Source organism: Protomyctophum parallelum (genome assembly GCF_964188405.1).
Source record: "Protomyctophum parallelum genome assembly, chromosome: 12".
Taxonomy (NCBI): domain Eukaryota; kingdom Metazoa; phylum Chordata; class Actinopteri; order Myctophiformes; family Myctophidae; genus Protomyctophum; species Protomyctophum parallelum.
Window position 1 is genome coordinate 30,064,906 of NC_139712.1, and position 14,967 is coordinate 30,079,872.

At 45.2% G+C, this 14,967-nt stretch overlaps 1 protein-coding gene across 1 annotated transcript in view; it reads left to right on the forward strand.

The window, feature by feature from the left end:
- The first annotated feature begins 833 nt into the window (after positions 1-833).
- scrib (scribble planar cell polarity protein) overlaps positions 834-14,967 on the forward strand; it is a 113,912-nt gene continuing 99,778 nt past the window's right edge. Inside the window, exon 1 of the mRNA XM_083777743.1 lies at positions 834-2,092. Coding sequence (XP_083633869.1) covers positions 1,934-2,092 — 159 coding nt within the window. The 5' untranslated portion in view covers positions 834-1,933. The remainder of the gene's footprint in view (positions 2,093-14,967) is intronic.

The following is a 14,967-nucleotide window of genomic DNA, read 5'->3' on the forward strand; positions in this document are numbered from 1 at the left end:
GGGTCGTGTGTCCTTTCCAAAGCGGCAGCGCTCGAGCCAGAGCCCAGCCCCCAACACAGCCAGTGTTGCCATGTCTGCTTATTACAAGCGATGTTGTGATCCCCCAGTAAAGTCACTTGCTGCAGTAGAAGTAGACATGGTTGATGGTTCACATGACGCTCGTACTTCACAGTGATGTTTCAGGGCTACAGTAGAAGAGTTGTGTATCTTCCTTCTTTCCTCACATCTGCCCAACATCTTCAGAGATATCCTGCCATTCAGCTGCCAAAACAGCTTATTTTGTTTGTACGTAGTTGGAAGTTAAGGGGGTTGTCGGTTGTTTCTATAGTGTAGTGTTACTACTAGTGTAGTTAGTTGCCTATTTGGGCTTTTTAACCCAGTGCAGTGGTTCTCAATCTGTGGTCCGGGGTAGGCTACCTCTGGTCCATAGCCCAAATCCCATTGCTGCCGTTGCGAGAGTTGGTAACCAATAACCATGGACGTGTCCTTGTGCAAGGCTCTAGTCTGAACCCCTATTTGCTCCCGATGTACAAGGCTTGGCAGCCTTGCATGGTTTCCTCTGCCATCGGCCGTGTGAATGTGTGCGAATGAATGGGTGAATGCAAAGCGCCTTGGATAAAGGCCCTTGCCGCGCTATATAAATGCACAATTTACCTACTTTAAGAAGTAGAAGAATTGTTAATTTGAGTCCTACTATTGTCTGGACTTGGATAATTGTGGACACAATCTTATCCAATGAGTCAAGGGCAATCACATATTCTTTAGTTTTGGGTCTGAGAGACTAAATGTCATCAAATGGTATGGTGTTACTGTTCTGTGGCTCAAATACCGAATAACTAATGAACTATTTTTGACATTTTTAGCTTGAAATGAAAAAGGTTGAAAACCATCGGGTTTATAGTGCTCGTGCTTATTTCTCTCGCAGGAAATGGCAACAGTGAAGAAGCCTTCGCTCCTCGGCCTGGCTGCCAGTGGCACTGGTTCACTTCACATCAGCAGACACTAGACAGACAGTAGAACGAGAGGGAACCGTCACTGCCTGCTGCTGTGTCGCTCAAACTCCTGAACTTAAACTCGACATTAACAGCGCAAAACAACCCGTGGACAATTTAAGCGACGGCTTTCGGGATGCGGCTACCAAGCACACGGGGTCGCTAGCAAACTCTCGGAGAAGCGGTCGTTAAGGAGGTTAGCCGAGCCGACGTTAGCCAGCCAGGCACAAAGGCGTAGTTAATCCACAACCAGTTTGGCTAAAGCTAGCGTTAGCTAACGGCTCGCTAACAACACAAGCCGGCGAGGAGGACAACTGTATCACCTGCGCAGCAGGCAGCCAGTCAGTGGGACTGTCTATGGTAGTTCATATCGAATGTGTTATATTATAGTATCCGTTATTCAACCATGGAAGAGCAGCAAATATGGTTTAAATCTGTACGGATCGCAGGCTGCGTGTTTTTCCAGCTAAACGACAACTAGAGCAACGGCGCTGGGTTTGATAATAGGGGCTGTGAGCTGCATAAGGCTAATAAACGACACACATTCAGTGGGAAAGTAGGTTGTGACTGTGAGGAGGATTCCGGAAACACTTGGAAGCAAGGAGGAAGAAGACCTCTGGGCTAATATGATCATTGTAATTCCGGGAATATATTCCAGGAGAATCTGAACACTGCTGTGAGTGTAAATAGGAACTGGCAATAGGAAATACACTTCGTTGCACGGATTAATTGTATGTGTCCTGTCTAACTGGATATCGGCCTCCCATTTTGGATAGTAGTGTGGGAGCTGGGTTGGTTCCTTCACCCCCCGCCTCCACCCTCCTTCATCCTCGTCCCCACAGCCCGACTCGGCGGTCCTTCCTCGCTCCTTCGACCCTCCGATGTGGAGATTCGTGTACTAGCACCGGCGACCAAACCTCGTCCCCAGGCGGCCGGCGGACATGCTGAAGTGTATCCCTTTGTGGCGTTGTAACCGCCACGTCGAGTCGGTGGACAAGCGGCACTGCAACCTGCAGACCGTCCCCGACGAGGTGTTCCGGTACAGCCGCAGCCTGGAAGAGCTTCTGCTCGATGCCAACCAGCTGAAAGAATTACCCAAGGTAGGGCACTTTTTTTCTTTTGAAAGAGACCACATCTCTTCTCCTCACCTTGAAAGGTTGTGTTCATGACAATGCCACTCAAGTTGACTGCAGTCGCACCATACCACGGGCTGCGGTGACACACAAGTGGCAGCATTATGCTTACATGATTGATGGCCTGTGCTTCTTCCATCTACCTCATATGGACACGGTCACACGGTTGATTGTAAACATTTCGTAAACGGGATTGCGGGGCTGTAATGTTCCCTTGCAGTCCGGGGTTTAGTACCATATATGTAAAGCAAAAGTCAGACTCGATAAATACATCTATGATAGTCTTGATCTAAGGCTAGGGTTTAAAAAAATATATACAAATCTTAGCTTTTGAAATGTATTTTAGCAAAAGTTGCTTGCTTTCTTCAAGTAGCTTGATGAGGGCAGATACTGAAGTTGAATCCCTTCACTGCTGGGGGCAGAACGTGTTAGTCCTCTGCAAGCTGTTGATTTAGCATGTTGCTGATATAAATACATTGTGGGGGAACACCAACCAGGGACCATTCAGCATTAAAGAAGATTTTGAAGAGTTGGGGAAAGTGCTATCTAGCATGGTGCAACAGCATGGTTTTCTTGTCATTGATTGATGTTTTTATTGACACATGTATACATAAATAACGAACATATATTTGTACATATCTGTCAAACGCATAAACAAAACAAAAAGGCTTGAGAGCTTATTGCGGTCCTTTTGAGTGTAAATGTGCATGCTGCACTTTCAGATGCACTGACTGGGCAGACCAAGAGAGCTGGCATGCAATGCAACCGTGTGTGTTGCCTGTAGTAACGGCAGAAAATGTCCAGAGGGATTGGGCATTGAGTGGGAAGGCATGCGTGGAATGAGTCTTCTCACACTTTCTCCCCACCCACACTCTCCTACTATTTGGAATATGATAAAAGCTCTGTTTGCATTGGCCAAAGTGAATGTCCTGTCCTTTTTTATTAAAGGAGAGATTGGACTGTTGTGTGTTCATTCCTTTAACCCCCAAGTTCCTGCTTTTACCAGAGCAGTGGAGCAGAGACACTGGCTTGACTTTCCCCTCATTATGCAGCTCTGGTCATTGTTCTGGCTTGGGACAAGGCCCTTGCTGTGTGGTAGAGTAGAGCGGGTAAATTCGTATGAATGCACTGTTCAGGATTAAAAGGCACTGACAAGGTCGCAGACTTCATTGCTCAGCCTGGTGGTGAAAGGGACAAGTGGCACAGGATGATGATGATGTTGACAAGATCAAGGTCAAAGACACATAGGAAGCTTGGCAAAGCATGCCCTTTACTTACAAGAATCACAAACATTGGAACCTTTGCATGATTCGATTTGATTGTAGTACACAATACATAAGCCCTCCAGACTCCAGAGCTTATTATTTCATATCTTTGCAGACATTTGCATAATAATGTATTAACATATCTGTCTGTACACTGTAGGTAAGGTTCATATACCGAATTTCTTAATGATCAAGTTGATCGTTAATATTAATTTGTGGCATTGGTAGTAGTGTTCTATGCAAAAGTGTATTAAAGTGGACCAGCCTGTTTGTGTTGATTTGATAAAAGATGGCTGGAACATGACTGCATATAATGGGGACGATGTAGACTTGGCTCCAGGCTTCACTGGAGGCTAGACTGATATTATGAGAGGCTGCAGGAGCCTGGACTGCTCTGAGGAACCACTCGGCTTCAACAGAGAGACATACAGTTGTTTAATATTTAATTCCTCTTCGAGCTAGTTAGCGGGGGGGCCTTCTCGACACAAATTGGGGACGCCTGGCTGCCTGGTTTGCTTAGTGATGCTTGTCTGCACACAGACAGTGCGGTTCGTCTGTACCTAAAACTAGTTCAGTATAGTGGGATTGGATATCCACTCTGTCCCTGGTGCTGGGCCCTAAAAGGCTGGCTCAAGGCTGAGTTCAAGTATGTCCCAGAACAAAAAGTCCTGCCTGGCTGTGTGAGCCAGCCTAGTACTGTAGTACAGATTAGATGCCTAATTTCAGCTAAATTACAGTGTCTTCTATTTGATTAGCAGACACGCACAGATAGGGTTAGGATCCGTATCCGGAACCGCAATCGGTTCCATCACATTTGGAAATGTTTCCAGAACCGGATTATCACACTGTCAGAGCTGGTATGTGGACTTCATCTATGTCATACAATTAACAATACCAGTGGTTCTCAAACGTTTTAATTCAATTATATTAAAGTGTCAAAACACAAGTTATCTCAAGACACTTTACATGTAGAGCAGAGACCAACACTAATTCTTTAAAACACAAGTTGAAGGACCATCATAACTCTGAGTTTACAAATGTACCCTTATAGGACCATTTGGTTCCATTTGTAAGCTCTCAATTATTAACAATAGTTAATCGTACTGTGTGCAAGAAATCAGTGCACAATGCAAAGTTCTTATACAGGTTTAAGATAACTTGTTTTATGATTATGTGGGAAGGAATACCTCTGATGTTTAACTCTTTTAGCCACTCTAAAGCATTGCCCAGTCCACCTTAGTTGTAGGGCCCCAGAAGATCGACCGAAGAGCCACAGCACCAACCTCTACCAAACGGCCCTCTGTATGTGGTGCTTGTGGCTTTAACCAAGAGACGTAAATGTTTAGTGACAGAGCAGCTAAAGCATGGGCCCTACTCTGGTCTGCCGTACAAGGAAGGTTGCTGGGTTGGAACGCAGAGGTCAGAAGCAGACCCACAAAGGGTCAAGAACAGAGGCAGTGAGCGCACAATGAATGAGCCCACCAAAGAGTCTGAATCTCACGCTACACTTGTCTTGTCCCGTACTGCTCACCATTCAACCAATTTCATCCACCTGGCTACATAATGAACCCTCCAGACTTGCAGTTTTGGCCAAAGTACTTTTCTTGTGTTGTTTTTTCTGTGTGTCATTTTCACTTGTGTCTCTTTGACAATGCAGCCTCTGTAGTGATGAGAATCATAGTGTGGGTGTTAAATACACCGACACATACAGTAGTACTTAGTACATACAGCATGTTATACACAGTTACACACAAGTTACCACAAGTGGTATACAGGGCCCGTTTCAAGAGACTTTTGATCTCAAGGAAACTAACCTGCTTAAATAAGGAACAGTAATGGAGTGATCAGTGATAAGTCATGTGTAATATGTAAAAGGCTACAGTTAAAAGCCGATAAGCCGTGCCGTGGTAACGTGCACAGTGTTGGGGGAGGGCATGTTGCGGTTTGGGAGACAGGGTGTTTAACAGTGTGAACAGATGGAGATTTAGAGATGTCCTTACAGTACAGTTTAAGTTCACTGTGACTGTGGATCTATTTTGACCACCCCCTACTGTCCCCCACACCTGGCAGCCATAGATTATGCTTGCTGCAGTAATGATGTTTATGTACACTCTCTCTTCGGCTTTGTCCCACTCTGAGTTGAGTGGTAGGCCATGTGTCTAGACTTGTATCTGATGAGCCAGTTTGAGCATCTTTGTAAATGTCTATAGTCAAATCCATGGAGGGGTGCCCTCATAGATATACAGTACATATACAAAAACATCACACCCGTGTGAAGTGAGGGGCACTCTAATCATCGTACATCATTGTGTATCATCAAGAATGGGCCCTGGGCGCAGACATAGCTGAGGTGTACCATTAAGCGCAGCTTGACACCTCAGTATTGATTGCCTACACCTGGCCTACAGGGCACAGCTCCATGGATTCGTCTATAGTCAGAAGTCAGAACTTCTTTTGGAGGTTTAAGGCATATCGGAATGAGAACATATTTTAGGGGGAAAAGGGAAAAACAAACAAAAGGTGCTGACCACGGGAGATTTATAACTGTTTAAAAATGAGAGAGAGGAGGTCACACAGCTTGTAGCCTTTTTTTATTTTATTTAAGACACCAATGTTTTGACACAATATGTCTTCTTCAGGGTATGACAGGCATTTATAGAGAATGGGACAAAGGTGAACTCGTCAGGGAGTGTCCTCAATGGATAATTGGTTGCCATTATTGACAGGTAAAAAACATGAATGTACACTACACACATGTCACAAGTTGAGCCAGTACTACTTGCCTGCATGGAACGAGGCCTGAGGACCTGTATAAGAGCAGTTGGTCAGGAATTCCCCTCATGCCCATGTATCCTCAGTTGTTAACACTAACTAGTGCTTCCCACCGCACTTCATTGCACAACTAATCTCAGTTGCTGCATGCATGTTTTGGTTTCATCAGTGGATCTGTGACTGTCTGAAATTGCCCAGAGATTAAAACGGTGGTAGAGGGGTAGGGTAGACTGGAGTTTGTTCCCTGTTGTTCTGAATCAGCAGGTTTCTGCCACACACATGGTTTATGTGATCCTTTATTATCTTAACCAAACATTGTATTTCTGTAAATTATTGAAGGAATGCTTGCTATAGTATAGGGGAGGTGGAGGAGACCTATACTATATCTCTTGTATTCGTTAAATGATTCAAGTAACTGGCTGAGATTGCAGATTCCCTTTTTGAGGGGGAATACAGGATGAGAATGCCCCCCAGCCTGGCTGGCCTCAACGATCGGGTTGAGGAAGTGGGGAATTATCTGTTTTAGGCATCCTAAAGTCTCATGACGGGTCACAAAGTAACCCATTCACCCTGACTTGACTGGTCCCCATTCAGGCCCCCATATCCAATGTCATCATGGCTCTTTGTCTCTTCCACTGTGTGGCTCTGCCCTGCCCCTACCCTGTCTTACATTTGAACTTCCAATACATCATAAAGTAGTTTTATTAGGGATGTGTATTATATAGACCAGTCGCATATACAGAAGCAATAGCCAGGTGACACAAATGAGTGGAGAATTGTTGGGGGAAGAGTTCTCAAACTCTGCCGGAACCCGACAAGGCCCGACCAGGCCTCGGGCCTGATCAGTTAGGGCCCTTAATTTTCAGGCCCGTTGAGAACTCTAGTTGGGGGATATTTTCTTCCTGGCATGATTTGGTGTCCCTGTTGAAAGAAGGGTCACTGCAAATGTTATTTATAAAAGTTATTCTGTGTATCATAACCTTTATCCTGTGATGGAATATGTCTATCTATGTCTTTTCAGAGCAGTGCTGCCGTGTTTCAATTTTATTCAAAATCCCACTAGCAAAGTTATTTGTTGCCCTCTACGCTCAGATTTACCAGCCGTGAACTCACTCAAAACACAGCAGCTCGAACACAAATCTGTGTCCATGTCAGAGAGGGCCACTTGTTAATCCTTTAATCATAGATTACATGTATTTGGCCATGCAGCTCATTTTCATCACAAATGTGGCATATGATATTCCCGTTTAGAAATTAGCCCACTGCCTCATACGTCACCTGGCAAATATGAAACGTTTATGAAAATGGCTGCGTCATTTGACCACATTCTAGAAAAGTAGCACAATCTCTAACTCAATACTTCTGTCTTTTATATCCGTCTTGTGTGTGAATGTCATCTTTAAACTAATCAGACATACTAAAATATAAATCCCCCAGTCTCCTTCCGACTATGAGGGGACAGGTCTATGGAATCTATGCCAAGGCACATTGCAGATGCTCTGGCGGATCATGATGTCCTCACATCTTAAGATCTTACTAAGACAGTAAGACACTAGACGTTGGTTTTACCTTTCATTTGTCACCCATGTGTATGTTGAAATTAAGAGGAAGGACAGAGTGTCCCCTTCTTGGGAGCGGCCATAATGCCTCTGGCTGTATATACAGCAGCCACTTGCAAAACAAACCTGTAATACAGGCCGCATAGCCTTCTGCATCTATCTACCAATTCTCTTATTGGCTCATCCGTTGTTCAATACAGATCGAATAGGGAACATGTCCCTTGTGGGTGTGTTGCACTAGAATATAGGCCTATATGTCATTGTATGGCGCACCTAGGCTGCCAAACCAGCCGGACGGCGTGCAGCAGGTTCGACTCCCGAGCCCAGCAGGCCTCGACTCCCCACCCCCCCCCCCCCCCCCCCCCCCCAAAAAGGCAAAAGTAGCAGATCTACAAGCTCAAAACGTGAGCGTAAGCAGCCTATTTTGAGCTTGTAGATCTGCTTTATTTTTTTCTGTGACACTGGGGTGTGATCAAGCAGTGCAATACAATAATTCATACATTATGAATTAATAACCAGCTCCCACCGTATATCTCCAGAATTGTGCTATGAAATATAAATATCTGTGTATCTGTATTTAATGTGTGTGGAAACAACAGGATGTGTCCAGGTGACTAGTGTAGCCTTAGCCTACTACAAATGGAACCAAAGGACCCTTAGTTTCTAACAATAAACTCTGAGACTGTACAAATGGACTGTCCATTTGGTTGTACCCTTGCCGACCTCCACGGGGACCCCCCTTATCCGCGTGGAGGCCGGCGTGGGGGTCCGCGGATAAGGGGCGTCCCTGCGGGGGTCCGCGGTAGTCTGCGGTGCGTGTCGTCATGCCGTTCACGTTGATGCGTGTGGTTTATTTTCCACATGCCTGGTTGCTTTCCACATGGCTAGTATTATGTTGTGACTCTTCTTCATGGCGTGCAGACTATGGGATGTTATAGGTTGTTGCTGGAGACAAGGCAGCCAATCGGCAATCAGAAGTACTCGTCAGTATGGTTGGCAGTGTTGCCAACTGCATGTCGTTACAGAAATAAGCTAATAAGCTGCCCGACAGCAACGATATACTATTATGTAACGGGACCTTCCAGGTATATATCAACCAGGCTATGGGGTTATATAACGGGACCTTCCAGGTATATCAACCAGTCTATGGGGTTATATAACGGGACCTTCCAGGTACTGTATATCAACCAGGCTATGGGGTTATGTCACTCACCGTATGGGGGTATAACCCAATGACTGTTCCTAGTGTGCTTTTATCACATGACCTCATGTCCACCAACTGAAATAAAATGTGCCATTTGATTGTTATTTTCCCGTCGCTTTAAAGAAAGAGGAAGTGACAGTGTGCAGTCTCTTCCTCCTTATCCTCAGCTGTTGTCATCAACCCCCCCGCCCCCTCCCCCATCTCTCTTCTCTTGCCCAGGGGCAGGCAGATTAGGTCTTCAGCCGGCCGTGAAAATGGCTCCAGACCTCCCCTGTTCTATCCCTGCCCTCTCACAGGCCACTGAACCAGAGTAGAGAGAGCGACTTCATCTGGGACCTGCTCCTCTGCCATTTCGGGCCACTTTTAGAGCACAAAGTGTGCAGATAAAATCATCAAACCGCTTTTCTCTTTCTCCTGTCCCTTGTGTATGATTCGGCCCAATTGAAATTGCATTTGAATGCCATTCTTTCAGATCTCGCTAAATGGTCTGTCATTGTTCTGCTAGTATTGTTGTTGGCCTAATGGCACTGGTTTAGCCTTTTTTCTTGGGGTGGGGGGGGGGGGGGGTCTTCAAGCCTTTTGTGTTCAGTAACCCATTGGGGTTCTCAAAGTGGGTTCCGGGGACCTTCAGAGTACTTGGGGTGATTCCAGGGGGATGTAGCATCACAATCATTTTAACCACTTTATCCATTTATTTGTTGGCTATTCAAAAATAGCAGATCTACAAGCTCACAGTGTGTCCCTTCGTGCCTGTGGCATTTTGACACAAATCTTCTCTTCTGGGGGTCCGTGGCCAAATATAATCATTTGGGGGACCTTGGCACGGAAGAAATTGAGAACTACTGCAGCAGCAGTAGCCTATGTATTTTTTACGAAGTCAGCACTCAGCATTATTTTTGGTGAATATCTGGAACATTAGGATGTCTTTAATGATTGGGGCTTCGGCTCTCTGAGGGTAGATCCGTGGCGTGTCGAGCTGGGACTGCAATGGAAAGATGCCATAAGACCTTTAGTTAGTTTATGTAATAAGTTATGTGCCCCAGAAATTAGTTTATGTAAGTTAGTTTATGTAATAAGTTATGTTCCCCAGAAAGTATAAATATGGAACACACGGTAGATTTCACCATCATAAACATGTGTTGGGGGATTTAAGGCCCTGGGAACTTCTGGAAAGTATTGGAACTCTGGTTAATACCTAAGGAACATCTTGGAGTATGGCGTTTTCACACACAAAAAATAACCTATTCACAAAACCTCTATGAGCATGCATTCCCAACTTGCTGCCATTTCTGACTTGTGTGGTCGCCGAGTAGGCCAGTGACCAAAGGACATCAGCCTATAATAAAAATGTACTCTACAGATGTATAGAAAGGCACCAAACATGTTGGATTCTCCAGGAGAGTGTTGTGGTCCCTCTCCTGTTGGTGGCTGGCTAAACTAGGCCAGGACCAGTGATAAATCACACCTATATATACATATAGCCCACTCTGCTGTAAAAAACAAACTCATTTCTCCAGCAGTCCAGCTCCTTTTATCTTCAGTCTATCCACATATCTTGCCTTTATTCACTGTGACAAACATACACATTTCACATCCGTATGTTTCATTTTATGGTGCAGTTGTCTTTCAAGAGATTTCCCTTTATATGGCAAAGTGAGTTTACGTTGTTTAATGCAATCGGATAGGACTTTTCTTGTGTATGGGCTGTCAAGGCCAGAAAGTAGTTTTTTGCCATTCAGCTGAGCTGAGTAGGCGTTCTCGCATAACTGCTGTGATGATGATGTCACGTTCATAGCCTCTATTCAAAAATAGCAGATTCACAAGCACAAGTTCACATCTTATCACAACGAGCTTTTTCAGACAGTCTGCAGCCAAATATCATATATCAATTTGCACCGGGTCCTTGAGGAAAAAAAGTTTGAGAACTACTTGAGTTAACTGGATAAGGATAAGCTGACAGAGGCCTCAACACGCTGCTGAATCACAGTGCAGGGGAAGGCCAGGGGAACCTACACATGAAGAAAACAGCAGCGCACAATCACAAGAGCAAGAGCACATTCAGCAGGTTTCTTTGTCTACGCTGGTGGTGACCAGCTGGTCACATATCCTGATGCCCCTTCATCCCACCCCCCAGGGCCCCCACCCCCTCTGCCTTCTATGTGGGGAGGAGAGGGTGGTGTAATGGGGATTTTATTCCGGAGATGGATTAAGGGGAGAGGGGAGGTGTTGTTGAGGGGGGAGTGCGGTGAAGCCAGTAATTGTGACTTGCCGTCGCCGACCGTAGCACTTGCCCTAGCCTTGACGACCATGCAGTCTTATGCTGCGTTCACACAGGCAAAGATCCAAAGATTCACAGCGTATTTGTAGCTTTGTATCTTTTGCTGCAGCTACAAACTCTGATGCATCTTTCCATTTGATTCATCAGCATCGGTCCTGGTATTAAAGTTAAATCTGACTTGCCTAAGCCTGCAGTGCAGATACCCTGTTACATGGATGGAATGGACAAAGTTATTTAATATAATATATTTTTTAATACAGAATGAGATCATATCGACATCGGTAATATAGGTTATCGGCCAGAACAGCAATTAATTATATCGGATATCGATATCTGCCAAAATGTCTCATTGGCACATCCGTAATTTCTGTGACTCTGTGTTGTGTGACTACTATTGTAGCATCCGCTCTGTTGACTTGTCACCTGTGTTTTTGTACTGATGTCATAACTAGGCTTACCTGGCTACTCTTTTATCAGGCTGGATCATTGTGCTGCATGTCTAATGACACAGCGAAGGTCATGTGTGCTGCATGAGAAAGGATTATGCTAGTGACATCACCAGCAGCGCTGTCTGTAATGCCTGATTTATACTTTAGTTGTTGCGCGTTGTCGTATCACACACCAAAAAAAAAAGATCTACAAGGTCATCATCACAGCGCATTGCGGAGCAACATGTTGTGAGCTTGTAGTCCCTGTTGGCGCGCAACTAAGACTAAATGCAGTATAAATCAGGCTTTGAAGTTCAGGACGTCGCATCGCACCATTTCCCCGTGCACTCTGCCCTCGTCTGCCAGCTTCAAAGGTAAACACGGTGGCGAGCTTCCAGTGAATAATTGATGGCTGCGGCGGAGGCGGAGGCAGCTGTTGGGTAAGGGATGATAGGACGTGTGTGTGCGTGTGTGTGCGTGCATGTGTGTGTGTGGCTAATCAGGCTAATCTTTTTAACTTTATTTACACTTAGACAGAGTGGCGCATTAGGCCAACATTACCTGGGTTAGCTTACATCTTGTGTTGAATGTTGGCATTATAAATTATAATCCCTTGGTGTTTCATCAGCGCGAACGAAAATATAGGCTACAGTCTGCAGCCTGGTGATAAAAAAATAAACTCCACACGTGAAATGCTACGAGATAATGAAGCAAGGATTAGACCGTGATGTCACTGCTATGCAACAAGGAAGTAGCATGAAGCACAGCAGGAGAAACAGAACGCCATTATGAAGGAATCGGCAGTGATGTGACATCACTGTCGATTCCTTGGGCATGTGACGGATTTAACTTGTCTCCACTGTTGAGGAGAAACCCCAGCTCAGCTGCTGTTTATAACATTGCGCAGTGCGGGTCCACTGATTAAAAAAAGTACCCGCCCGCGCTGCGTTGCGTTCCGCCCGCACCCGGACCCGTTAATTTATAAAGGTATATATACCCGCCCGTTACCACCCGCCAAACACGGGTACCCACGGGGAATCACGGGTATCCGACCCGTTGCAGGACTCTGCCTGAGACCTGCAAAGCTTCCTCTTCGAAGGGTTCACCCTCTGAAGGGAGTAGAATATTGTAACGCTCACACGCTCACACGCTCACATGCACACGCAGGAGCAGACACTGCTCCAATTCCTTCTGGACATTATTGTGGAAGCACACAAGTACGAGGCTGAAGACCTGCCTGTAGCAGGGAGTGGGAGTGGCGTTTGTATGGCCTTTTGCAAAGTCTCTCATGCTGACATGTAGCGCTGTCGCAGTGGACTCAGAGACCAGTGCTCCAATGTTTACCAGACAACAGGCAAACAAGGATTGAGAACATGAAAGTTTACCCCAAAATGATAGTAACTCAACTGCAAAATTGTCTGGTAGCTAGAAATTAGACTAAATAACAGCCCTGGTCATAATTGACTAGCACGCCACCAGCGATTTCCTACTTCTGCTAACATAGCAATATGAAGTCATCGACCTCCAGTCGTCCTGTTTTGTAAACAGTCTTTATGCGCCATGTACACAAATGACAACCAATTAACAGAATTGCAGACTTTCTTGTCCACCAGCCACAGTGGCTGCCTGGTATATGTCCTGACTCCTGATTATATTATGAACACCACAAAATCGTGTCTGCAGCCATTTCTTATATATAGGATATAGGATATAGGATGCTGACTCTTGACCCTTTTGATGAGGGCCCACGAGGCCCTGCTGCTGGTCACACTTGTGGCTCTTTGAAGCCACTGTGTCATGCCTCGTGGGGGGAATACATTGAGAGGAAGGGCACTAAAAATAGACCACAAACAAACACTGAACACTTTATCTGCAGGCCACACACAGTCGCTGACTGAACGTCTCCCATCACTCACCCTGTAACCTGACACTGTCCTCTGGCCTGGTGACTGCTGGTCCTCCAAGCTTTCTCTGCTGCTCTGGTGGTAGCTCCGGATTGTAGATATACCAGCATTGGCTGCTGTTCCGTCGACATGTTTACCTGCCGACTATCTCCGTCCACTTCTGTTCTGACAGTGCGGGGTTCGTTTCCAACAACACGTGCTGTTGCCACTGCTTGACGTCTCCTCACTTGGATGTAACTCTAACCTCCCCTTCATCATAAGCACTTCATCATCAGAGCCATGGCCAACAGAACGAAGCAGTCACAGTTTTAAAATAGAGCCACGATCAGTGAGGCTAGTTTGTTTTTCATTTTGTGTTTTGTTTTTTAGAATTACCTCTTAAAGACTTTGTGTTAAGCTGGTCACAGTAGTAGCAGAGCTGCTCTGGGAGGCACACAAAGCCTTGTTGTTTTTAGAGTTGTTCCGATACAAATATGCTGCTATTTCATTTACAGACATATTTTGAATGCTTCAGTTTGTTGCACTAGTGTTTTATACACTTACTGTACTCTTTATATGTATTTTGCTAACTTGTAGCTACACTTATGAATGGAATTTTTATTTATTCCTAGATCAGTGGTTTTCAACCTTTTTTTACTTTCCAGGACACTCATAGTCATAACTCTGAGGACAGATTCACACTATGGTCCCGGGTGCACACTCGGGACCACATGGCAGATGTTGTGGTAGTGGAATCGGTATCGGGAAGGAAGAAAATATTATCGGTACATCTCTAGTCCGGGTTTGGATCCTATGATCCTGTCTTGTTGTTGACGTCTATGTTGTCTTGTTGATTTTCTTTTGTTTGGGAGTGCCTCTCCCAAGAGGAAGCGGGAATAATCAAGTGAGGCGTGGAATGTGTGCCATTTCTGTGTGGCCCATCTCCACACATGGGGGCTGTCTGTGCACTGCAGAGTCAGTGGGATAAATGCAGCTTCAAGCGTTATACATAAATGTCAGAAACCCCTCCATACATTCTCTGGTTAATTGTGTCACTGTTCCTCATCAGCCATCCTCTACAGCCTTCTACAGTACTGCTGCTAATCCTTTGGTTCCCTGACTCAACGTCTGCCATTTTTCCATCCCGTAAAGCCATACAGCCCATGGCCTGTAATAGATTTTTCAAACTGGGGAATTCCCTCCATAGAAATGGAATTCAAAAGGAAACACAAAGATACGTACAGATAAGAAGGTAGGCAGTCCTCAAGATGGTTCCCTCCTTTACCCATTTTGACCTGGAAAGCCTATATGTTGTTGAGTCTTACACAGGTCAATCTAGGAAAGCATCTATGTCATTTTAGTTGTGTATATAGCAACATGATTTGTTAATGATTTTTTTTATTTAAAAATATAACAGAACTTAGGTCAGGATTTAGAAGACGTTTGACAACCT